The sequence below is a fragment of the Silurus meridionalis genome, chromosome 12, assembly GCF_014805685.1.
Source record: "Silurus meridionalis isolate SWU-2019-XX chromosome 12, ASM1480568v1, whole genome shotgun sequence".
NCBI classification, from domain to species: Eukaryota; Metazoa; Chordata; class Actinopteri; order Siluriformes; family Siluridae; genus Silurus; species Silurus meridionalis.
Window position 1 is genome coordinate 2,537,202 of NC_060895.1, and position 24,551 is coordinate 2,561,752.

At 41.5% G+C, this 24,551-nt stretch overlaps 2 protein-coding genes across 3 annotated transcripts; one reads left to right on the plus strand and one right to left on the minus strand.

The window, feature by feature from the left end:
• The first annotated feature begins 44 nt into the window (after positions 1-44).
• Positions 45-2,268, plus strand: rwdd2b (RWD domain containing 2B). The gene is made up of 4 exons (XM_046863062.1): positions 45-450; positions 934-1,001; positions 1,442-1,804; positions 1,966-2,268. The coding sequence occupies exons 1-4, from the start codon at positions 268-270 to the stop codon at positions 2,198-2,200; spliced, it is 849 nt and encodes a 282-aa protein (XP_046719018.1). The 5' UTR covers positions 45-267; the 3' UTR covers positions 2,201-2,268.
• Positions 2,269-3,861: 1,593 nt separating this feature from the next.
• grik1b (glutamate receptor, ionotropic, kainate 1b) lies at positions 3,862-24,533 on the minus strand. 2 transcript variants are annotated; one of them, XM_046862970.1, is made up of 16 exons: positions 24,050-24,533; positions 19,403-19,570; positions 17,980-18,237; positions 16,974-17,155; positions 16,178-16,231; positions 15,388-15,555; positions 14,728-14,871; positions 13,640-13,747; positions 12,910-12,945; positions 11,835-11,945; positions 10,865-11,068; positions 9,516-9,739; positions 9,117-9,235; positions 7,993-8,210; positions 7,685-7,910; positions 3,862-7,210 (listed from the first exon to the last, which is right to left on the minus strand). In XM_046862970.1, exons 1-16 carry the CDS (start codon positions 24,144-24,146, stop codon positions 6,921-6,923), a joined length of 2,607 nt encoding a protein of 868 aa, XP_046718926.1. In that variant the 5' UTR covers positions 24,147-24,533; the 3' UTR covers positions 3,862-6,920. The 2 variants fall into 2 exon arrangements, with proteins under 2 accessions (XP_046718926.1, XP_046718927.1); XM_046862971.1 differs by lacking the exon at positions 12,910-12,945.
• Positions 24,534-24,551: the final 18 nt, after the last annotated feature.

Below are 24,551 nucleotides of genomic sequence, written 5' to 3' on the forward strand. Positions count from 1 at the left end.
GAACCGGAAGTAGTAGCGCTAGTAGTAACCGGTTTGAAGCGAAACTCAGCGCATGCGCAAGACAAATTTCTGGCTCCAGCGTGGTTCTTGCTGTAGATCATTTGAGAAGTTGTAGTTTTTCTGAGAGATCGGGGAATTTGGAGATGCTGGGCTTGTGTTCATGGTGTGAAATCAGAGTTTTATGGGACAATATGGCGATCAGGGTTTTTGAGAGATCAGATTAGATCTGACTGCAGTTAAGAGTGAGGGTGAGGGTGAATAGCTGGGATGGAGCATGCAGAAGCTCAGCTGGCTGAAGTGGAGCTGCTCCTGAGCATGTTCCCCAGCCAGGAGGAGCTCGAGGTTGAGCCGGTAGCATACGCCGAGCTCCGGTGTTTCGTCGAAGGGACGTCGGAGTGTCCACCAAACACCAGGCCTGAGCTCTGCGTCAAGATCCAGACACACACTGGGGTGAACTATTATTCACAATTATTGTATAATGTACAATATGACATAAACGTCCACTGGATGCCTTCAGAGATATTTCTGTAGATAGAATAGGATGGGATGAGATGCTATGGGAGGTGGTTAAAATGTTGCACTTCAGCCCAGAGGGTTGTGAGTTCAAATCCCAGCACTTCCAAACTGGAACTGTTGGAAATGGACTGATCAGGTGTATAAAGAAGATACGTGATGGGAAGTCGCTCCTGGATTCTTGAAATGTAATGTAAACGTAAAGACCTTGTGAGAAGTTCCTTGTGAGGAACATCATCGTTGGTATGAGAGGAGTAAAACGTCCGAAAAAAAATCTGTAGAATTCTAGAGAGAGTTAGTGGAGCTCTAGTGGGGACTCGGTGTCCCAGAATCCCAGAATGCAAAGCAGCTCAATGACTCTATGGAGAGATCCTGTTTGGAGATGCAGTGTGTTGATGTTGATGTTGATCTCACTTGCAGGTGGAGGTATCGCTCTCGTGCACGTATCCGTCTCAGTATCCAGCAGTGCTTCCCGAGATCGTAGTCAGGTAACCTCGGCGTCCACGAGTTGTGCATAGGGTTGCAAAGAGGGTGAAAAATTTCCGCTAAATTTCCAGGAAATTTTCAATGGAATGTTCATCTGGGGAATTTTGGAAATATTTTCATTGTCATTCATTATTTTTATTCATCATCAAGTTTAAAATCAAAATAATCAAATAGACCAAATAAATAAATGCAGCATGGTGATGATGATGATGGTGTGGATGACGAGGATAATTCGTTTTTTCCATATTTTCCTATAAATTCCAATGGAAAGTTTCCAGTATTGAAAATTCCCCGCATTTTGCAAGGGGAATGTATATATAAAATCAAAATAAAAACGCTGTAGAATTTTGGATTCTGATTGGCCGATTGATGCTCTGATGGCATATTCATTTGGGTTTCCATAGTAACGGCGCATCCGCTCTAAAACCCCTTCTCGTCGCAGGTGTGGCGAGTTGAGCCGGGCGCAACACGCCTGCCTCGTCTCGGACCTGCGCTTGTACCTGTGCGAGAGCTGTTCGGGCGAGGTCTGCGTGCTGTCTGCCATCGACTGGATCCGGGATCACACGAGCGAGTACCTCGTGGGGGGCGAGGACTTCGACAGGGGTGCGAGAGGAGAGGAACATCCAAGCGCCGAGATTTTCACCAGACTGTGGATCTACAGCCATCATATCTACAACAAGAGCAAGAGGAAGAACATCCTGGAGTGGGCCAAAGAGTTGCAGCTGAGCGGCTTCTGCATGCCCGGGAAGCCGGGGGTCATGTGTGTGGAGGGTCCGCAAGCTGCCTGTGAGGAATTCTGGTCCAGGTGGTCTAAAGAGATTTATGCAGCGGCGCTTTAATCCTTATATCTGTCTATCTGGTTCTTTAAACGTCCGCTTGTCCACCATCATTCTTACTCTTATAACTAGCACGCTGATGTTTAGGGAAAACCCTGACCATATTTTTTTTTGTTCGGTTGCTGTTCAGGGTGAAGGTCCTGACCTGGAAGCGCATCATGATCCGTCACAGAGAGGACGTCCCACTGGACCCGGCCAATCAGAGTGCCGATTTGCCGCGTTGCTTTGACGGCTTCGAGGAGGCCGCCTTCGATCCTCACGGGAACCGAGGGAACCACATGGACCTTGGGCAGCTTTTCCATTACCTCAGCGAGCGAGGCTGCGCCCAAATCTTTCAGCTGTACTTTGGAGTCGAAGGGAGATGAACGAGGACCAGTTTTGAACAAGACACTTTTTTAGGTTTTATTGAATAAATAATTCTGTATAAACCATCTGTCTGTCCCATTGTTTTTTTTTTGTCTTGGTGACCTGACCTGACCTGGACCAGCTGTTTTTGAGATGTTTCTGGTCCACGTTAATGTAGTTGCATGACGTTCTTTCCTGTAGATTTGTCCCATACAAGCTGTTGATCTAAGATCCAAACCTGTTCTGGCATGACAATGCCCCTGTGCACAAAGCCAGCTACATCAATATAAGCTTTCCATGGGTTGGAGTAAAAGATCTTCCTGCCGTAGATCTTGACCGCACCCCAGGCCTCCTAGACTCCATCGGTACCTAACGCCTTAGTAGGTGAATGAAATCTCACAAATCTCCATGAAATTCTCGTGAAACATCTTCCCAGAAGAGTGCCTATGACTTTTTTATTCTTCGTCACCACAGCTTTTTTGGCCAATTGTTTTTTTTATACCTATAATAATAATAAACAGCATCTCCTTTCATCTTTTATAGCTACATTTCATGTTCCTGATATCACATTATAGCAACAACCTAAGGAAGCCGTCTATAAACAAAACTCCATCCGACCAATCAGGACCGAGAACATGACATTGCTGTAATATAGGCATCGGATGGTTCCAGGGCGAGATAGAGGGTCCATAGGGGGCCGTTTCGAAGAATGAAAAGCTAAAGGTTGAGGTTTTGAAAGACAGTGAACACTTTTTTCAATAAACTCATAACCACACACACACATTGTGTGATTACTCAGCTCTGCGCTGCTCATCATCGTGGAAGGAGGACGGAGAGGAGGCTGATTCCAGGTCACTTTCTTTAATCCCCCCGGCTTCTGATTCTAATCCCGGTTTGTGATGAGAGACTTGATTAAAGCTTCAGGAGATTAAACTTTAACTTGATTAAAGCTTCAGGAGATTAAAGAACAAGGGTTCGGTCCTGAATTCATCACAAGCCGAATATCCCATTTCACATTTGTCTTCTTTGCCCTTTTATGAGCTTCACTCTTCTGGGAAGATGTTCTACAAGCGCGGCCTTTCTCTTTGTTTTCTCGCCCTTTCTTTCCTAAAGCCATACTGTATATGTCCTAGTTTTTTCTTTCTTTTTTGCCTGTGAAAAGTGTGGAGACTGGTCTTCAATGGTGCATGCTCCTTTTGTTTCTATGCAAAGACAATAGTTTCAAAGTAAAAACACCCAAATATTGGACTAAAAGAAAGTTCTGTTGGTGCAACTGGGAAATTTTTGCCTGTAACACAAGAACTTGTGTAAGACGGAGACCAGGAGAGAAGATTTGATCAGACTGCCTCACCCCCACAGTCAAACATGTAGGTGAAATCTTAATGGTTTGGTGTTGTTTTGGAGCAGGGAAGGTTCACCATTACACCATGTAATTCCATCTGGACTGCGGCTCTTTGAAACCGACTTCACCATACAACAAGTCAATGAGCCGAAGCTTATCGGCTCGGAAGGCATTATTTAGAGAGCACACAGTCATCTGGATGAATATCTATCATGGAACGTCCTGCCCAGTCACCGCACCTAAATCCTATTGAGCTGCTCTGGGATGAACTGGATCACAAGAAATCTCCAACTAGTGAAGAACATCTTTAGTGAAGTTTTACTTGAGACACGCAAAGTCTGTACATTTTTATATTTGTTAAGCCAAAGTGAATCTTCATGCCGTTACATGACCAAGTTTGTTGCATAGTAACAAAAAGAACATCCCTCAAAAAAATCATACACATGTAACCCACTAAAAAAAAATTCTAGAATATAGAGGGTTAGTTTGTTTATAATTAGATGATTAGCTCTGGATAAGACTAAATTAATGGTTCATTCCAAGTCACAGAATATGTGTGCTTGTCTCTTTAAGAGTGCCGCTAATGGTAGCAAGGTCGATTGGTGTGTACATGTGGAAAATGTGTTTGACACAAGTTAATTTGGTCTTTATTTTACTTGTTTGCTATTGGTTAATCCCGGGTTTCCCGGAAAATCTAGAATTTGGGTGGAGAGAGAAAAAAAAGGGAAGAGACGGTGCTGCCAGGAGGCTGATCTGATTGATTAAGCTGAAAATTTGCAGTAATAAGAGTGAATTATTTGATAACTAATTGTATAATTTACTTAAAGTGTAGAGCGTGTGTTAATACACTGATTGTTTTATATGTTAAGTTTGAGTTTACCGGGGGGACTTTTCCCTCATGGCGATTAGCTAATGAGCAAGCAATGAGTGAGGAAATGGACTCAGCTTAGTGGTATACTAAGAAATTAACTCAAAAGAAGGAGAAAAGGACTGTTATTGAGGAGAAATTGGGAGATTCTGCTTAGAAGACCACATACTGATCCTGATAATAGCGATTTTCTGGTGGCTGTATTGGAGAGTGACACATAGGCGGCCAGGCAAAACGCGGGACAAGGATCGGAGGAGGCTTACCACCGGTTTTGCCGTCACAGAGTTCTAAGGGAGTTAAGGTACCCTTTTCGTTTCTAATATGCTTCAGAGAGTGAAGAGGCCAGTTTTCTGTTTTCACGGCCACTACGTACCCGAGCCACGATTCAGGCCTGCTACTGAGTGTGTGTGTGCATGTGTGTGTGGGCCCACAGGTTACTTTAAATAGTTCACATTGTGCACTATGGAACTTTGTGTAACATACGTTTTATGTTTAAGATTATTTACTACACGAGAGTCAATTTATGCAGTGATATCAGAGGGGCCTTTATACAACATCTCTGAGGCATTTGTTTAGTGAACCTGGTGCTGCTCCTTACTACACTATAAATAACACGGGTAAGGGGCGCTACACACATATACTGTATTAAGACCAAACAACAGATCAAAATATAAATATTATAAAACCATCTCAGTTCAGCTTACAGGCTCTGAAAGAGGAAAGAGTCACTAACACAGAGGTCAAATGAATAATAATAATAATAATAATAACAATAGTAATGATAATAATAAAAAAAAAAACCAAGGCTGGTTAGAATTTATATTATAATTTCATACATGTACTCTTATTAAAAAATGCATCCTGAATGACAAGAGAAAATACGACATTATAAGTAAGTACCCTGTTGAGAAATCACTGCATTGGGCATTGAAAAATAATAGTATAAAATAATATAATAATCGAATATAAGGATTAAATATTCAGGGTGAAACAAGTTTATCAGTATTTATGCATTATGGGAAAGTTCCCCGTATTCAAAATCGGGTTACGCACATCCAAGTAGAATTTTCTTCAGAAGCAGCTACTCCAATGCCTTTAAACAAAAAGCAGTATTACAGTAATAGATGTGCAATACGGTCATTTTTATACACTATATGGACACAAGTTTGTGGACACTTAAGCATAAGACTGGTATGTGTTCTTCTGTTGTTAATATCCCATTTCACATTTGTCTTCATTTCCCCTTTTTCTGAGCCCCACTCCTCCGGGAAGATGTTTTACAAGATTTTTGTGGAAATGTGAGATTTCGTTCAGCCACAAAGGTGACAGGAAAGTCAGGTAGGTGAGGATGTGTGTGAGGCGAGGTGAGGAGGCCGGGGGTGCTGTTCCAATTCATCTCAATAGGGTTGAGGTCAGAGCTCTATAGCAGGATATCTTCCACTCCAACCCATGTAGCATTGACATGTTGGAACAGGTTCGGGGCTCCTAGTTCAAGTGAAGGGAAATTTTCATTCTACCACATCCAAAGACCTCCTATACAATCATCTGCCACCAAATGAGTGGTATCTGTTTGGGGGAAAACCACATATGGCTGAAAAAGTCATGTCCCACTATTTTTGTCCATATAGTATATACACCAATCAGGCATAACATTATCACCACTTGCTTAAAATTGTGTTGGTCCCCCAGTCCTAACCAGTCGAGCATTAACAGCATTAACGTCTTCAGCAATTTGAGCTGCAGTGGCTCACCTGTTGAATAGGACCACACGAGCCAGTCTTTAGTCAACCATGGCCACCCATGACCGCTGTTTCCTCCTTGGGCCCCTTTTGATAAATACTGACCACTGCAGAAAAGGAACAGCCCACTAGACTTGCAGTTTTGGAGATGCTCTGACTCAGTCGTCTAGACGTCACAATTTGGCACTGGTCAAATTCACTCAAATACCTAAGCTTGGCCATTTTTCCTGCTTTTAACACATCAACTTTGAGGACAAAATGTCTGTGCTGCGTAATGAATATATCCACCCACCAACAGGCACCATGATGAAAAGATAATCAGTGGTATTCACTTCACCTGTCAGTGATCATAAAGTTAAGCCTGATCGGGGTATCAAACTGTCAAACAGGTGGCGCTGAATCTTCTGCTCATCACAAAAAAACAGAGCTTAATTCTGAAGGAAAAAACCTTTCTATACACACAGAACTCATGACCTATAGTACAATACACTGGGAATAAAAGCCATCATATTAAATGTACTTCCAGAGTTTTTAAGAGTTTATATTCACATATAAAGAGATTTGAGAAGGTGAAAAGACAACAGTTTGTGCTAGACGGCAAAAAAAAGAAGAAAAACTGAAGTATGGGAATGCTAGGAAAATAATACTTTCTGTAATTGTTCAGTTATCCCCTTTGAGTGAGGGTCTTTTTCCAATTCTGGAATCAGAAGGGTCAACATTCCCAATGGACCATTGCAAGAAGGCCCATGATGATGCGTTGGGAAGATATTATTGATCCATTTCCGCTGTGGTCAGTACTTGTTGTGCCACTCGCACTGTGCAACACTCGCCTCCTCGACATCAAGATTCCTGCGGGATTTGTAAACGAACTCTGCAATCGCCACAAACACGGAAAGCACGAGCCCGGCAGCGAGGACAATGAAGATGCCGCCGATGTTCTCGACACCAAGAGCGCTTGCTTCCTTACTGTCCTCCTCTGGACAACCATTTCCTCGCCACCACTTTTCCTTCATCATGTGCAGCTTCCCTTCCTCCTGCAGTTGCAGAATCGCAATCGTCACTTTGTCACGGTAAGGGGAACCTACGGGGGGAAAAGACATTAATATTCACAAAGAGGTGTGACAGTCTTTATTTGGGGTCGACCAATACAAATACTGATAGCTAGGTTTGAAAAGACTCTTTAAATAAACAGCACCTAATGTCAGTGATTCACCTCTAGAGGCAGCTCTCGTGATTGTATAATACACAAAGCGAAAAACTAGCAGTATACTAGCAATACTAGCAATCATCGATGGGTGCAGTGTAATTGGCAAAACTGATGAATCGGTTGACCTCTAGTCTTTATCTACTTGTGGAAGTGGTGGCACAGTTGGTTAAAGCTTTGAGCTACTGGTTGGAATTCAAATCCCATTACCAAGCTGGTACTGATGGTACTGTTCTTGATCAAGACTCTTGCTCCTCAATTGTGCATTTGTCCTCGTGAATGGCCAACAGACACCTTTGAAAACTCAATGCTATATATTCAATAATTTGTTACACTGTTTGCTCTTCTCACCAATCGGGGTTCCCACTCCATAGCCCTTGGAGTCAATGAGGCCTCCGATTTGTGTGAGGTTGCAGTTGCGCTGGCTGATGTACTCGATGCTAGTGGACTCCATCAAGAGTGCATAGTCGGTGGTCAGTACGCGCTGGATTCCCTCGCGGTTGTTTTTCACCAGAGCTGTGTTCTTACGGCTGCTCATGAAGGCCCACATCTTCTCATACGTTGAGATCTTCGACTTCTGGGGGGGATAAAAGCCAAAGAAATTGTGTCATACAATGTTAGAGCAAAACAAGAGAAAGACTCCTGCTCTGTGCTCTCACTTTGAAGAAGGTCATGGTGGAACCATCCCTCACAGCTCCATACTCGATCTTGGTTTGTTTGGCAAGATCGTCAGCCGAGTCGATGGGCGAGTCCATGCGCTCAACAGTGAGAAATGCAGCGAGGTTGGCAGTGTACGACGAGATGATGATGAGTGTGAAAAACCACCAGATGCCCCCAACAATCCTAGTTGACAAAGCTTTAGGCATCAGCTCGGAACCTGGGGAGGGCAATAAAATCACAAATCACCCTCAAATCACCCACAATCTGAAAAGTACAATTTAATATCACTATCTGGACTAGTTCTGTTTACAAGAAAGTACTTTATTTATCTATATATACACAATATCACCTTCAAAATAGTCGCCTTGCACAGCAATACAGTGCTCCCAGCGTTCCTGCAACTTCTAGAATGTGTCCTGGATGTCTTTTTTTTGGAGGCATGTCAAGCACCATCTACATTTCGCGCTAGATCTCTGCAATGGTGTCAAAATGGTGTCCTTTGAGCTGGATCTTCATCTTCTGGAAGAGGGTGAAGTCCGCAGGAGCCAAATCTGGCGAGTAGGGTGGGTGCAGAAGTGAGATCATGTGGATTGTTCTCCGAAGATCATCATGCACACGTTGCTGAATGTTTTCGACATTTTCGGTTGAGCTCTTTTAAGGTCTTCCCGATCTCTCCTCATCTTCCAGTGATGTTCTTCCACTCTTGAAGTGAGCGTACCACTTGAAACACCTTGAACAACTCGTTGCATCATCGCCGTATGTCAAACGTCTCTGGCAGATTTTTCCAGTTCCACACAGAATTTCACATTTGTGCTTTTTGTTCTAACTTGCTGTCCACGACGAAATCGCAGACGTGTAAACGCACATGGTCAGAATAGTACCAGTTACCAATAGTACACAGGACGATGTCTTTAGGCACTCTGACTTCTGAAAGTCGGCGTTCCCTGTGACTGTGAATCAGTCTTGTGCTGGGGTGTTACAAAACTAATCTCAAAACTTTTTGATACCACCTCGTAGCATTCTTTAACATACAGAGAACCAATGGAGGGAACCAAGAGGATCAAGGGAATGCATGATGGACAGACAGGACTTGTAGATGTCCAAATAGTAAACAAGGTCCTACCTTGCTGCATTAGAGCTCCAACACCAAACCACACACTGTTGATTAGTGTGAAGTTGTTCTCCACCACATCAGAGTCAGGGTTGCAGGGGTGAGGATTGTACCATTCATAAGGGGTGAACCTATAGACAATATACATGCACACCTTAATCCTACTGTCCCTCTGAAGAGCTTCCATTGACAATAATATCGCCGATTAATTTTATGCTACACCTAAATCCAATCCTAATCATAATCAAAAACTAAACATGGCTACAAAGATAAGAATAGCTGACAGCTTTGGCCTTTACTCAGTGGACAAGGTTAAACGTTATAAGCAAGTCTACTTTCGGCATGTCAAGCTGTTATGAGTTTTCAGATCTCAGCTAGGATTTCATTAAAGTTTTTGACAGCTGTCCTTACCTGGCGATCACAAACAGGACACAGCTGACTCCTAGGCAGGCGAGAAGAACATACATCCAGATATCAGGGGAGAGTGGGTTCAGGAAGGAAAAGACGCCTGGGTTTGTGCCGTTGGGTTTGTGGTACAGGATGGAGATACCCAGGGTCATAAATGGTTTTGAGAAGTCGATTACCTTCTCCCTGACATAGGTAATGGTGAGTGGGGCCACCGCTAAATCCGCCACCTGCAGGAAAAAAAAAGAGAATTCAGTAACAGTACGGTTTTCCTTCAACAGCTGCCACTTTGGTAAATATCTTAAAGGGGAGCAGTATTCACATACAGCCCTTGACAAAATTATTGGTCAAACGGAATGCAAACTTATTCTGCAAACAATTGGCAGGCAGTTGTTAGCTAGCTAACCAGATTAGCATTTAAAACAAATATTTTCTTTGTTCCAGGGCTATATGTGCACTTTAGCTTACTTTTTACCATTGTGGATTATTGCAAGTGGTAAACTAGGGTTCACCTAGAATGGACCTATAGCATAATCTGAACAAATGAATTTTCATGTGGTGTTTAGCATTGTGCTTATCACAAGACATTCAGATCCACCAATCATACTAAATCTGATATCATGTAGTATTACAGTATCTGCTATAGTTTACTACAAATGCCTATCAATAAGTTTCGAGACTAGCTCTGTTTGCAAGAAAGTACTTTATCTAGGTTTAAACACTATCACATTCAAAATAGTCCCATTGAACGGCAATACAGCGCCCCCAGCATTTCTGCTACTTCTGGAATGGGTCATGGAAGTCTTCATTTCTAAGCGCACCTTCTGCTATTCACGCTGGATCTACGCAATGTTTGTTAAAACGGCGATGCACTGTCAAAATTGTTGAAAAAGACGATGAGCATGCACTTGGTTCAGCTGAGAACCTGCCTCACTTTTTTCAGTCGTGGAGATGACAGGCTTTTCCACTGTGAAGACTGTCGATTCCTCTCAGGGTTGTACCCGTACATTCAAGTTTTATCACTAAAATGATTTTTAGTTCTAACTTGTTGCCCATGATGAATTTGCAGACGTGGTCAGAATAGAACCAGTTGCACAGGACAATGTCTTTTGGCACACCGACTTTTGAAGGTTGGTGCTCCCTCTGACTGTGCGTGCAGCCTTGTGCTTCCATCTGTTGGTGTGTTACAAAACTAGTCTCGAAACTTTTTGATACCATCTTGTATTTTTACTAATTGATATGGGAACATGGTGGTTCAGTTCATATCTCATAGATGTTTGGTTTGTCTAATAATGTACTGTACCCTTTATCTGCTTAGTATAGTCTCTCTATTACAATATAGATGTTCCACATACGTGATCAATGAGCTCTCGGACCATGCCATTCCACTCCCCCTTGTCATTCTGGGCACCATATTTGCCATCTGAGACAAGTTTGACCTCGTAGGAAAATCCCAGGATGTTGGAGAGCTCCTTCAGCAGGTCTAAGCAGTAACCCTCGAATCGGTCGTTCCCATACAGTGGCTTGTCCGATTTCTTATACATCACATACGGGTTTTCCTACCAGAGAAAGGTATTTTGTGAACAATTTCTGCTAAAACAATAATGTTGTAGGCTGTTCCTTCCATTTCATCCTGTATTTAAACTAAAAAGAATTTCCATCAGGAGGACCCACAAGTGGACATAGGGATTTGAGGCTCAAAATTTTGTTTGAAGCTATACTTCATGTCTTTCTTAGTTTGAGTTTGTCTTTTCTTGTCATTTTGTCTCATAGATTCAAGTTCTATAAATTAGAGGTGAAAGAATATTGGAATAATTTCCACTATAAGAACCAGGGGCAGGACCAAGTTTGCCTTTGGCCACCATAAAGTCCATTATCTCTATATCAAGGCACATTTTTAAAATGTTCAGGAACCTTTTACTAGTTTGCAACAAAGGAACCATGACTAAATTTACCTCCTTAACAAAGGTTTTAGCTTGGGAGAAGGTACTGTTCTCTGGAATAAGTATTACTGGGATTCTCATATGATGCATTACTGTTGCTGGTTTAAAAACAAGGAACATTTTCAGGAAACCTAGAAACGTAATGGTCAGTTTTCATCAGAGGGCCAACCAGGGCCATTTCTTGTCTCTGCATAAATCATACCAATCTGGGTATTTTTCCTTATGACCTTTAATGTTGCTACAGCTAAAAAATAAAACAAAACAAATGGACCTCTAGCCTTCTCAAGCTTATCGCTAATGATTTCAAGGAAACGGTATAACCCTGATCTAGCAAATTGAATAAGTTAAAGCTAGAATAAATCATGTAGATGACAATCTTTACCAGAATAGTCGTGACGATCAGAGTTCTGTTGGCCATGGCGTCCGTAAGGTTACCTGACTTGTCTTTGCTATCCGTCAAGTTAAGACCAGTGTTAGAGTTCCATACCCCGATCTAGTAAACAGTAAATCATTCACCATTACATTTTCATCAAACGTAATTTTCAAGAATACGCATAATGAAGGACATCTCCAGTCTTTAGAAACTATCTATAGGTAGATGTTATAAGCTGGTCATAACTAACATGGAACAAAATCCAAGCTAGAGGAAGCAAGAATGCAAAAGGTTAGGAAAATATAGTAGGGTTGTTATGAAAAGAAACAAGGAAAACACATTTTTAAGATTAAAATGTTTCAAAAAGGTGAAAGTTCTTCGACTTTTTAAGATAAAACAATTACTCCAGATTGACATTGATTACAAAGTCTAGCTACAAGTGTTGCTTTCAAAGTTTGGTCACTAGCTAGTTAACCTGTTCACTTTAGCTGTCTAAAGAAAAATAAACAGGTTAACTAGCTAGTGACCAAACTTAGCTTACAGGTCACATGAAAAAGTACTGTAGTACAGTCGTCCCTTGATTTGTCTCGGTTGGACTCTCACGGTCCCACTTTATTGCTTTTCAATTTGGCACATAACAATTTTGTTTCACAAATGGGCCCGATTTCAGTTCATCGTAAGAAATGAATTCAAGAAAACGCAGGTTTACGCTTATTTATGGGTGTGTCCTCTGACATCAAATGAGGGCGGAGTTGAAGTCACCTGCAACCAATAAACAAGCAGAGAACCTGCTACGGTACAATAATGTTCTACAGTACTCACTATACATGTGATATTTCTATGAATTTACACAAAATTCATCTCGCTATATTCTGGCAAGGTTTTCTGTGTGTGTTTAAAGAGTGCGGGAGGATGATTTAAAGCATATACAATAAAAATAAAGCATTTTTGGGGTTGGCGTCCATTTATCGCGGGGTGACTGAATTTCTGTTTAATTTCAAGTGGCCAGCTTTGGGGAATGAAAGCAGAGGGAAGGGCAAAGGGGCTGGAGCGTAGGAAGGAAAGCCATCCACTGAAAACAAACCTTCTTCCACACTTTATGAAGATGCCCAGCATCAGACTTGTGAAAAGTCAAAGAAAGAGGGAAAGAATTCTGATAAATCACAGATATAATAAAAAATAAAAAATAAATAATGTTTAAGCAACCAAATACTTTTATTTTTTTTATATATAAAATAATAGTCATTATTATTATTTGTTAAAAAAGCACGTCATTTCTACAATATTTTCCCATTATTACAATGCAAGGTCAAACAAAGGTGATTCACGGAATCAAAATATCAATGAGGCCATTAACATTTTTATAATTAAAACATAATGCACCAATGATGCCATTCCTGTGGTACTGAGATCCTTACTGTAATAACAGTCATTATTGTAATAATGAATAATAATAAACAAATAATAATGAGGCCATTGCAACAAGAAACAAATAACAGTAATAACCCCATTATTGCAGTCCTCATTACTATACATAAGTTCTTAATGTCATAATCAGGTTACGTTATAATGGGTGTCATTGTGATATTTATTTCATGTTTCGGTCTTTACTGTAATAATGAGGTCATCGCCGTTATAATTGCGTCATTGCCCGCATCTGTTAGAACATGATAACGATGATGTCATCACTACAACAGTTATCATTGTGACAGTAGGCATCCTGATAATTATTAGCTGTAATTATGATGTCATCATTAATACTAACATTGACTTTGTGATGATGAGGGCAGTACTGTATAAGAGTGTGGATATACCTTTTCCATGCCGTCTTCTTTCAGACTGATGATGTCAAGGTCGAAATCTTTCCTCAGTCCATCCGTCCTGTTCAGGACAATCTGTCCAGTTAATCCGCTCCACTGAGACTGACGAGGAAAAAAAGGGACACAATGAAAAAATCCCGTTACAGCAAAACGCAAAGGTTTCAGAAACTAATGCAGCATCACGAAGAGCAAACAGGAGAACTTACTACCTATTTATTATGCAAAAGAAAGCTGTCCTTCCTACCCCGAGACCAGAACTAATTATATTCTCAGACTCTTGTGTGTGTTCATAGACAGTGTCTGTGAAAAGCTTGGAAACACTGAACATGTTATGGTTTTTGAGACTTATGCAGGTTTCTTTTGTTTCCATGCAAACAAAGAATTGGACAGTGAACACTGGATTGGAAGAAAGTTCTGTGGAGTTAAAATGTGCCTCTTTTGACTCTATCAGAAGAACTTGTGCAAGACGGAGACCAGGAGAGAACATGTGATCAGACTCCCTCACCCCCACACTCAAACATGGAGGTGGAAGCATTTGGGGTTGGGGGTTGTTTTTAGAGCAGGAAGGTTCCGGAAAGTGAACCAACATGGCTCCCATTCCATACTTCACCATACACCATCTGGATTGCGGCTCATTGGAACCGACTTCACCAGGCGACGAGACGATGAGCCCGAAGCGTACGTCCGAGCGTTATTTAGAGAGCACACAGTCGTCTGGAGTGATATCTATCATGTAATAACCTGCCCACTCACTGCACCTAATCCTATTAAACTGCTCTGGGATGAACAAGAAACATCCAACTAGTGAAGAACATCTTTGGCAAGTTTTGCAAGAGGCACAGCAAAGTATCTCAGCTGAATGTTTGGAGAAATAAACTGTCTGGATGCAAGGAGACTTGTTTGGAAATCTTTATACCATCAAATGACTGAGTTTGTTGTGTAGAACCAAAAGGAACACGTTTCCGATTTGAATGGAGAGTCAATGTGACCCCACACGACTACTCATTATTACCTCTTTGTGGAACTCTTTTCGTTACAGCTAATACTGAGGTCCTTTGACGTGCACTTAAGCGATCACTCACTTCTTTAAATGTGCTGATGAAGCGCGACCCGAAGCGCCATGGTTTGTGTCGGTGGCACTGCAGCGAGCTGACTGTGATCTGCGCCGCCCGCTGCGCCGCTGCAGCCACCATGAACACGGCATCGTACATCAGAGCCGCTTCGGTCTGGCAGAGGAAAAACAACACAGACTTTGTCAGGGTTTCTGCAGGTTTCCACAAGTCGAAATTTATGACTTTTTTAAGACCACTTAAAGACCAATAAGAATACAATTTAATCTCCCCATCAAAAACACACATGCAAAAATACTTTGTTAGCAGCTGGCCTTAACCGAGCTTATTTGTTTTTCGAAGTATCGCTAAACTTGCACTTCGAAAAATAGTTTAACGTCCGTGGTACAATCCGAGAGAGATTTACACCAAGAAAGCTGATGGGCTGACGCATGTTCTCATTCGCATGTTCGCATGTTCTCAGGTCTCATTTTGCTGTTCCCTGTTATTGGCAACTTGCAATTTTGTAAATTCCCAGTTTATTCCTATGAATCCCCATATAATTCCCTGTTAATTCCCTTGAAACAATTCTAGTGTAGAAAATTCCCAGAATTTTGCAGCCCTTGTAAAAATTGACTGGACCCAAAAAAACTGATGCCTGATGAAACAGATGAAAGGTTGGTCATCACTAACCGTCATCATGCCCTCCATTATGCCAGGTTTCGGTGGACCCTGAACTCTTTCCATGGACCATTTCCCCAGCACCAATGCCACCTGTGGGTCGTCTATGTTCAGCAGGCGGAAACCTGTCATGTTCACGCCGCTGTAGCGGTACGGCTCCAGATCCAGAGCGTACAGATCCTACAACATGACATGCCTTGTTTTTTATTGTATCACGTGCTTCATTTATTTACTGTCCCCATTGGGCTCAATTAGACAAACAAAATGCAGATTGTTACCAATAAATCTTGACTTTCCAAGAAGAACATTGTTACATTTAGACTCTAAATAGCCAATAAATGTATCTGGCTAAGCTACATACCAACACTATATTGGCAAAGTTTACGGACACCTGGTCATCGGTACGGTACGTGTTTTCTGAGCATCGCATTCCACATTTAGCCCCAATTTGCGCTTATAATTCCTTCCACTCTTCTCAGAAGATGTTCCACAAGATTTTGAAGTGTGCTTGTGGAAATTTGTGTTCATTAACCACAAGGGTGGTAAAGTCAGGTGCTGATGTAGGTAAGAAGGTGAGGAGGCCTGGGGTTCAGTCAGTGTTTACATTCATCCTAAATGTGTTCAGTAGGAATGAGTTTGGAGCTCTATAGCAGGAGATCTTCCTCTCCAAACCATGTAAAGCAGATCTTCATGGAGCTTGCTTTGTGCACAGGGGCATTGCCATGCTGGACCAGGTTTGGGTTTCCAGGTTCAAATAAATGCAAAATTGTATTATACCGCATAAAAAGAAACTTACACTTACCAGCGTGGTGAAGAAGAAATGGTAGTATTCCGTCATCATTCCCATAGAAAGTAACTGTAACAAAAGAGAAAAAAACTTTCTTGATATGAATTGTTATATGCATACAGTATATTAGGGGCATAACGGTACACTTGTTCGTACCATTTGAGTATAGGACTTTTGGTACGATGTGCATGTGTTAAAATCTGAGTTCCCTCACAAACATATTAAGTGGCGGACCACAAGTTTCTTTAGTCTCCGTATGCTGAAATTAGTAGAACAGTTAAGTAGAGCCCAATTTTAAAAACTTCAATATTAAATGTAAAAAACAGACACAAAATTAAATACACATATTCTGTATCACCCAAATGGGGTCTAACAAATGTAAACTATTTAATTTATTTATTTGTTTATTTGCATTTAATTTGATCAATTTAATTAGTGCCAATTTAAAAGATTACTCAATTTAATCATATAATAAAAAAGTGTATTGCATTAATTTGATTTATTCCATTGTATTTTTTAATATATTTTATTTTTAATTTGAACCAAGTAGCTATTTTATTTGAAATTGATTAAACTGTTGATGCTTACAAATGTTAACAATAATAAACAATGTTGATTAAAATAAAAAGCTATTTTTTGTTTTGCATTTCTACCCCCCTAAATGTACCAAAATTGAACCGAACCATGACTTAAAAAACGCTGTATGTACCGAACCATACATTTTGTGTACCGTTACACCTCTAATACATGCTATATTCCAGTGTACTTGGATACCTGATTGTGTCCTGGGCTGAACTCTGGAGAACCGTACCTGTTTTAACACCTCGGCTGTGGTCTGGTATGAGCAGTCGAAGATGACGCAGAACTCTTTACCTTTCTTCATCTCTTTGAGAAGCGGCCGAGCGTCTCTGTTTCCCACAGGCAGCTGGCGGATCTTAATCTTAATGCTGTAACGGGACGGAGCTTTGATCAGCTCCTGCAGACGAATCAGACCTTCACAACAAACAAGAAACACGGTAAGGTTATTATTTTTTTTACCGTACGTGACCTTCTGCGATGCCTTTGCTTTCTTGTTCGGGTATTCAATCGGCCCAGGATTAACCACACCCCATAATCCAGTGCGTAGTTTAGTTTAGTCTGTCTCTTGTAATTTTATGATCTCAAACACAGTTTGGGTAAGGTTTGACCAAAATAAATGGAATGCATATGTCCCCCTCATCATAGATTATCAGGTCAAAAATTAGTTGGATGGACCAGGACCCCAATTTTTTGCCAATTTGGTCATCTGAATTTGCACCACCTAGCTCGATCACACAACAGTTGTGTGAACCAGGAATTATAAAGCCTAGCACAAGCTTTCTCTGAGGAACCAAACTACCCACTGTCCTTCAGAATGACTATAAAGATAGGGAAGTCATATCCAGAAGCCATACTGTAGGTCAATAGGACTCCAATCCTATGGTGTCCTTTGGACTTGCACATCATTTGGCTATAGGAGAAGCATTTTTTATGGACTTACTGTAGAGTTTTAGGATACCACAATTGTCCTGATCAAGGAATTGGTTCCTGGTAATTTTCGCAGTTTTGTGCACATCCAGCCAATCCCACCGGTTCCCACCGAAAGCTTTATCAGATCCCGTAGAATCTATTTCCTCATTAAAGGTTTGATCAGTCCTTACCAATATCACAAAAACTTTGATCAAATGTTGTAGATCAGACTTGCTGAGGGAGCCCACACCCCAGCAAGTATGCTCAAGCCCATTACTCCTGTAAAAAAAGGTTGTTTAGAGCAACTCTAAACTATAAACCCTTCCTACCTGTTGCATCCTCATACACTACGGTGACACTTTTCCATTTGTAGAAGTGCACAATGTCAAGCACAGCCCGGCTAATGGAGGCATATTCTGGGTGAAGGTTGACGTAGAAGCTGTCTTTGTTGTCCATCGATGGGTGTTTCCACCGTGTCTGTATGTGAGGAACCTCCAGGGCGTTACAGATGGACTGCACCGCACTGACCGAGGAGCTGTGTGATGGCCCAAAGACCGCGGCCACACCCAGGGACAGCTGATCGCATGCTAAAGTGAAAAGTACATGGAAGGAGGTAAAAGAGAGCAACACAAGGATGAAGTCACTACAAAAAGAGGTCAAAACTGGTGTGGGGTTACTACACTGTATGGAAAAAGGTAGTGGGACAACTGACTTTTCCAGACACATGTGGTTCTTTCCTAAACTCTTACCACTACGTTGAAGGGAAACAATTGTATAGAGAAACTTTGGATGTGGGGGCACGGGACTAGGAGGTCCAAACCTGTTCCAGAAGCACAGTGGCCCTGTGGACAAAGCCAGCTTCATGAAGATATGGTTTACATTGGGTGGAGTGGAAGATCTTCAGCTATAGAACCCTATAGATCACATTTGTGATGATTTGGAACATTGGCCTCACTGTCCTGACTTTACTCATGCCATTGTGGTTAAATGGGCAACATCATGACACCCAAAATCTAGTGGAACATCATCCCAGAAGAGTGGAGGTTATTATAAGAGCAAATGGGGAATACATTTTGAATGGGACATTCAAAGAGCACACACTAATCTTATGTTCAGGTGCCCACAAATGTTTATCCATATAGTGTACACCAATCAGGCAAAACATTATGACCACCTGCCAAATATGGTGTTGTTTCCCTTTTGCTGCCAAAACAGTCCTGACCTGTCAAGCATTAACAGCATTAACTTCTTCAACAATTTGAGCTACAGGAGCTCATCTGTTGGATCGGACCACACAAGCCAGCCATCGCTCCCCATGTGCATCAATGCACCTTGGCCGCCCATGACCCTGTCACCGGTTCATCACTGTTTCTTTCGTAGACCACTTTTGATAGATATTGCAGGCCAGGTACACTTCACAAGAGCTGCAGTTTTGGATCTGCTCTGACCCAGTCGTCTAGATATCACAATTTGGCTCTTGTTAAACACGCTCAAATCCTTATGCTTGCCCATTTTTCCTGCTTTTACAACATCAAAATGTTTACTTGCTGCCTAATATATCCCTTTTATTAACAGGTGCCATGATAAAGAGATAATCAATGTTATTCACTTCACTGGTCAGTGGTCATAATGTTATGTCTGATCGGTGTAGTGTAGTGTAATGTACAAAGAAGAAAAGATGTGATCTAATATTCAAACATTATATGGTAGATACACCACTGCAAGTTGCCAATGTCCAAAGCTCAAATTTACCTCTCCTTGAGGCTTCAAAGCTGTCGAACATGTTGATGCGCTGGATGTCGTAGGTGAGTGTTGTGTTGGGCATTAGCGACCTGTTGCGGTTGATGCTGGTCACTGCAAATTTAAAAGCCAGCTCTTCTACACCGACCGGCTCGTTCTCCAGCGTCTCGAAAATGCCGCCTGCACATGCAAACACAGATGTGTATTTATGTCATTTATACTACACAATAGTGCAAACATCTCTCTCTTTTGCTCACTATGTACTTTACCTTTACAGCATTTGCCAGATGCCTTTATCCAGAGTGACTTATATTTATCTGGGCTTTGTTAAAGGGCCTAGCAGTGGCGCCTTGGTGGTATTGGGATTTGAACTCATGACCTTCCGATCAGAAATAAAAGATCTTGAATACTGAGCTACCATTTTTCCCTACTTCTAATCTTTGGTTAGTTATTATGGGTTGTCCAATGGCATCTTTCTTCCTTCCTCAAGTGCCAATTCCAGAACAAGCAATGCAAGTAACGCCAACCCTAAAGAAGTTATCATCAATATAACGCCACAGCAACAGAACCCATTACTATTCTAGAAAAACGTAGTATACCAGAGCGATGCATCTCATGCAGCAGAATGAATGTCATTACTAAAATAAAAAACCCAATGAAGACAGTCCAACAAGTCTCCATTTACTGTAGCCACAGCTGCACCGCTGCATACATCATCTCTAGCAGAAGCATCGATATTACCCTTGTAAAAAGACCCTGGGTTTTTTCTTTGCATTATGGTTTTCCTGGGGATTTGAAACGAATTTAAATTGTGTTTTTTGCAAATTTGTTCCTGAAAGAAAATGCAAAAGTTGTATAAATGGTCCATTCAAAGCTTAACGACTGTTTTGAACTGTTTTGGCCCAACCTTTCCTTACAACGGACTTTTCTTGTAAATGTCCTTTCACCCCTAAATCGATTTCTTCTCCTCTGTCAGCTATTACATTCACACAAATATATTTGCGCTTGTGCAGTTTGCTACAGATGCGGTTTGCGATCAAAGGATGTGAAAACGCTGAGGTTATTGGACACCTTCTAGAGGGCCCCAGTGACTCCAGCTTGCAGCATCTGACTGGTAAAAGCAACAGCTGCAGCTTTACACAGATAAAGCTGTGCAAAGCCCACGGTGTTCATTTCTGAAGGCAACATTTGATGTGACGGCTGAAATCCGATTGGATAAAAACTCGAATGTAAACATGCACTCTTTGAAGCCGCAAAAAAAGAGAATAGACTTTCGGGAATTATTTAATACATATTCATATACGAAACTATATTAAAATGTAGGTCAGTGATTCTGATCGCTGAGAAAGTCTTGACGGCCCACCGCTGCCTTTACACATCCCTCGGTTTCGCTAATCAGGTGTCTCTCATCTGAAACATCCACAAAACCTTCATAAACATCACCCATTTGGTCAGTAGAATCCTGCTGCTATCACATCCTGCTTTCGTGACATAAATGATGTAGAAATAATAATAAGCGATATCATTTATAAAACCAGAGCAGATATATGTTGTGTGTGTATTTGTGTGTATGTGTGTGTAGTTTTGGTAAAACATTATTCATTGCAATGCAGAGGTGCATGTAAAGGACTAGAGGACAAACACTGCACTGTTCGGTCCTCGCATTCACCCAGGACTTTAAAAGCCTGCCCAGAGTCCCCCAACACACACACACACACACACACACACACACACACACACACACACGTCCATACACAGTCCTGCTGTGAGCCTGAGAAAGACCTACATATTTACATTTATATCTGACTGCTGTACAAGTTGTCGCCTTTTAATAGTCGTATTGTTTATTATTAAAATCACGAAGCACGAAATTCGATCTTTAGTGAAATTCTTTGGTGTCCTGCATCGATGCAATGCAGCGTTTAAACGCACTAAAACGCAGCAACGTTCTGCATTAGCACTAACGCAAAGCTATTCCACAATGGCCGTCTTCAAGCTTCGTCCATTCCTGGATAAAAAATTGGACGGAAAAACGTAAGTCGTGTTTTGCATGATAACGCCTTTTCGACGTATTCTTTCAATTACGCACCCCCTATTCGTGGCCACACGAGGCACTGTCCACTTCCTACAGAACACCTCTACGCTCTGGAAATGAAATAATCCACAATCGTGAGGGCACCAGTGCAAAGTTTTCACTCACGCTGATCTTCGCTCGACCTGAAAACAGACCTAATACAAAAAAACTTCTTTTGTAAATGGATTTTCGATTAAATCAGGAACTCTTTGCAACTGTGGTGAGCAGAAAAGCCTCTCCGAATACAAACAATGGGCTGCAAAAGTTGAAGACGATGCTGGGTTCCTGTCAGGAAAGAACCGGAATCCGAGGTTTCACTCAAGACCTGTACCAGCATGTGAATTGTCTGGCAGCTCTTTTAAAAGATCGTAAAGAAAAACACTGTATAAATCTGGGATGTCACAATATAACCCTGCAACATATGGGCTAGATTATGGAACGCTTTTCTCCACGAACTAATAAAGCCATGTGGATTATGCAAACAGAAAGAAATTTGGAGAGAAAGAGATGAAACGAGGATTCAGCCGGATTAAAAACACGGTTAAATTACACTGTGTTTCTTAAATCTCACTATTCTGGGTTACGGGCTCAATAAACCATGATAGACAGGTCCCCCAGTTTGGCCTACATCAGACTACGACTCCGGATCAGTTCTTTTCAGTTCTTCACTTGTGATCGAAGGCTTGAAGAACACCAAGCTAGGTGAGATATCTGGACGAGACTTGGATGAGGTCAACCATTTTTTGTACACTCATTGGGAATTTTAAAAGCTGCAATCTGATTGGCTTTCTGCCAATAGATGTTACATCTTCAGTGAGGTGCTTTGGCCTGCTCAGGGTATCTTGGAATCCATATACTATATATTATATATATATTATACAATATACCAGGACCTCTAGGGACACCAGTCCATCACAGGTCATACCAGAGGAGAACATCCAAAACACTCAAAGCTCAAGTTTAAGGATCAGGATTAGGATCAAGATCCTGGAGCTGAGAAACCCTGTTCTGCACAAATCCATGCAAATCAGTACTAAACAAGAATAAAAAGACCTGGAGAAGACAATCATGTTGATTTGGTTTATTTGTTGGTCTTTAACCACACTGGTCAATCATGGAATGAGGGTTTTCAAGTCAATTTTCTGAGACACATCGTTTGAGGTCCAGAAAAAACTTTTACATTTTTTGGATCTTTTAGATGTGAAATCGTTGGGGTCAGATTTGGGCTCTTGATTCTTGACAGATTGTTGGAACTGGATAATGTGGAGTAGCAGTGATTGTCTTGTTAAAAAACTTCAAACTCAATGCATTTGCAGTGATTTTAATATAATTATATTGAATATAATGGGAATTGTATTGGTTTTAATGGAAACTGTGACAGTCACTTCCATTAGTGGAATGTTATGTCTCTTCTCTTCTCTTCTCTTCTCTTCTCTTCTCTTCTCTTCTCTTCTCTTCTCTTCTCTTCTCTTCTCTTCTCTTCCCTCTCCTCTCTTTTCTTTTCTTCTCTTCTCTTCTCTTCTCTTCCCTCTCCTCTTTTCTACTTTCCTCTCCTCTCTTTTCCTTCCCCTTTTCTCCTCTCTTTTCTTCTCTTCTCTTCTTCTTCTCTTCTCTTCCTTCCCTCTTCTCTTCTCTCTCTCTTCTCTCTTCTCTTCTCTTCTTCTCTCTTCTCTCTTCTCTTCTTCTCTTCTCTTTGCTTCTCTTCTCTTCTCCTCTCTTCTCTTCTCCTTTACTCTCCTCTAATCTCTTCTCTTCCTTCCCTCTCCTCTCTTCTCCTCTCCTCTATTTTCTTCTACTTTCCTCTTCTCTAATCTCTTCTCTTTTTCCCCTTCTCTTCTCTTCTCTTCCCTTCTCTTCTCTTCTCCTCTTCTCTTCTCTTCTCTTCTCTTCTCTTCTCTTCTCTTCCTTCTCTTCTCTTCTCTTCTCTTCTCTTCTTTTCTCTTCTACACTATACTTTCAGACTATTTAATACTTTAACACCTTACATTTCTTACCCTCTTCAATATGGACCATAAGGACATCATTAAAGCTCATGGAGTTCCACATTCTGCAGTGGATTGATGATGATGGACACAAGCGCACTGTATAACACAAATCGTTTGTAATAGTTTTCAGAGTTAACAGCTGATGGGTTGTAATGGTATCTGTAGTGGAAACTATTGAACTTCTCTATGGTTCTTTTCCACAGTAAACTCAGAGTCATGACCAGCATATTTTGAGGTTGGAAGAAACTCTATCTCCTTCCATAATTTCCTAAAGAAATGTATTTATTCTGAGCTTTATTCTGGGTCGGTGGTTTAATTATGGAAAACTGGGAAGCTGGAATACATTCTGAATCTGAAGCAGGGAATCATGTCGTTACAAATGTATGCACCTGATAACCTGATAACACCTATAAGGGGCATTTAAATGACCAGTCTATCTCCTGAGATGTTTTTAGAAGGTTGACAGATAGGAGGAGAAAACCAGAGAACCCTGATTTAACCCGCAGGAACACTGGGAATACCTTGGAATAACTGCCAAGTTGGTGCTTGCGTTAAATGCAGAAGTGAAGTGAAGTGAAGTGAAGTGAAGTGAGGACGTACCGATCCGTAGCACGTTCTGCTGCGCGCTCGCGACGACGCACAGCATCAGCATCAGCATCAGGAGCAACGACGATGGAAGTCGTTTCTTTCTTTCCATGGCGCGCGCGCACAGAGCTTTCCTCAAGCATGGATCATTCTTCTTCTGCTCTTCTTCTTCTTCTTCTTCTTCTTCTACTATTGCGTTTAGATCATTTTTTTCACGGCGCTCGTGAAACCCCGATCCCGACCTTTTCCCGGTGCGCGAGCGTCATGCGCTCTGTGCACGGGATTTAAAAAAAAAAGTTCAAGCGTGTGTGTGTGTGTGTGTGTGTGTGTGTGTGTGTCTTGACCAATCGGATGAAAGTAAAGGCGTGGCTTCACCAAAACACAAGTGCGCCTGTTGCAATGTTTTCAATGAAGTGCCACTAATGAGAATGTGAACAACCATTTGGGAACATCTTCCATGGACACCTGTCACATGGACACTTTCAAACACACCAAGGGTTAGTTTAGAGTCTCAATA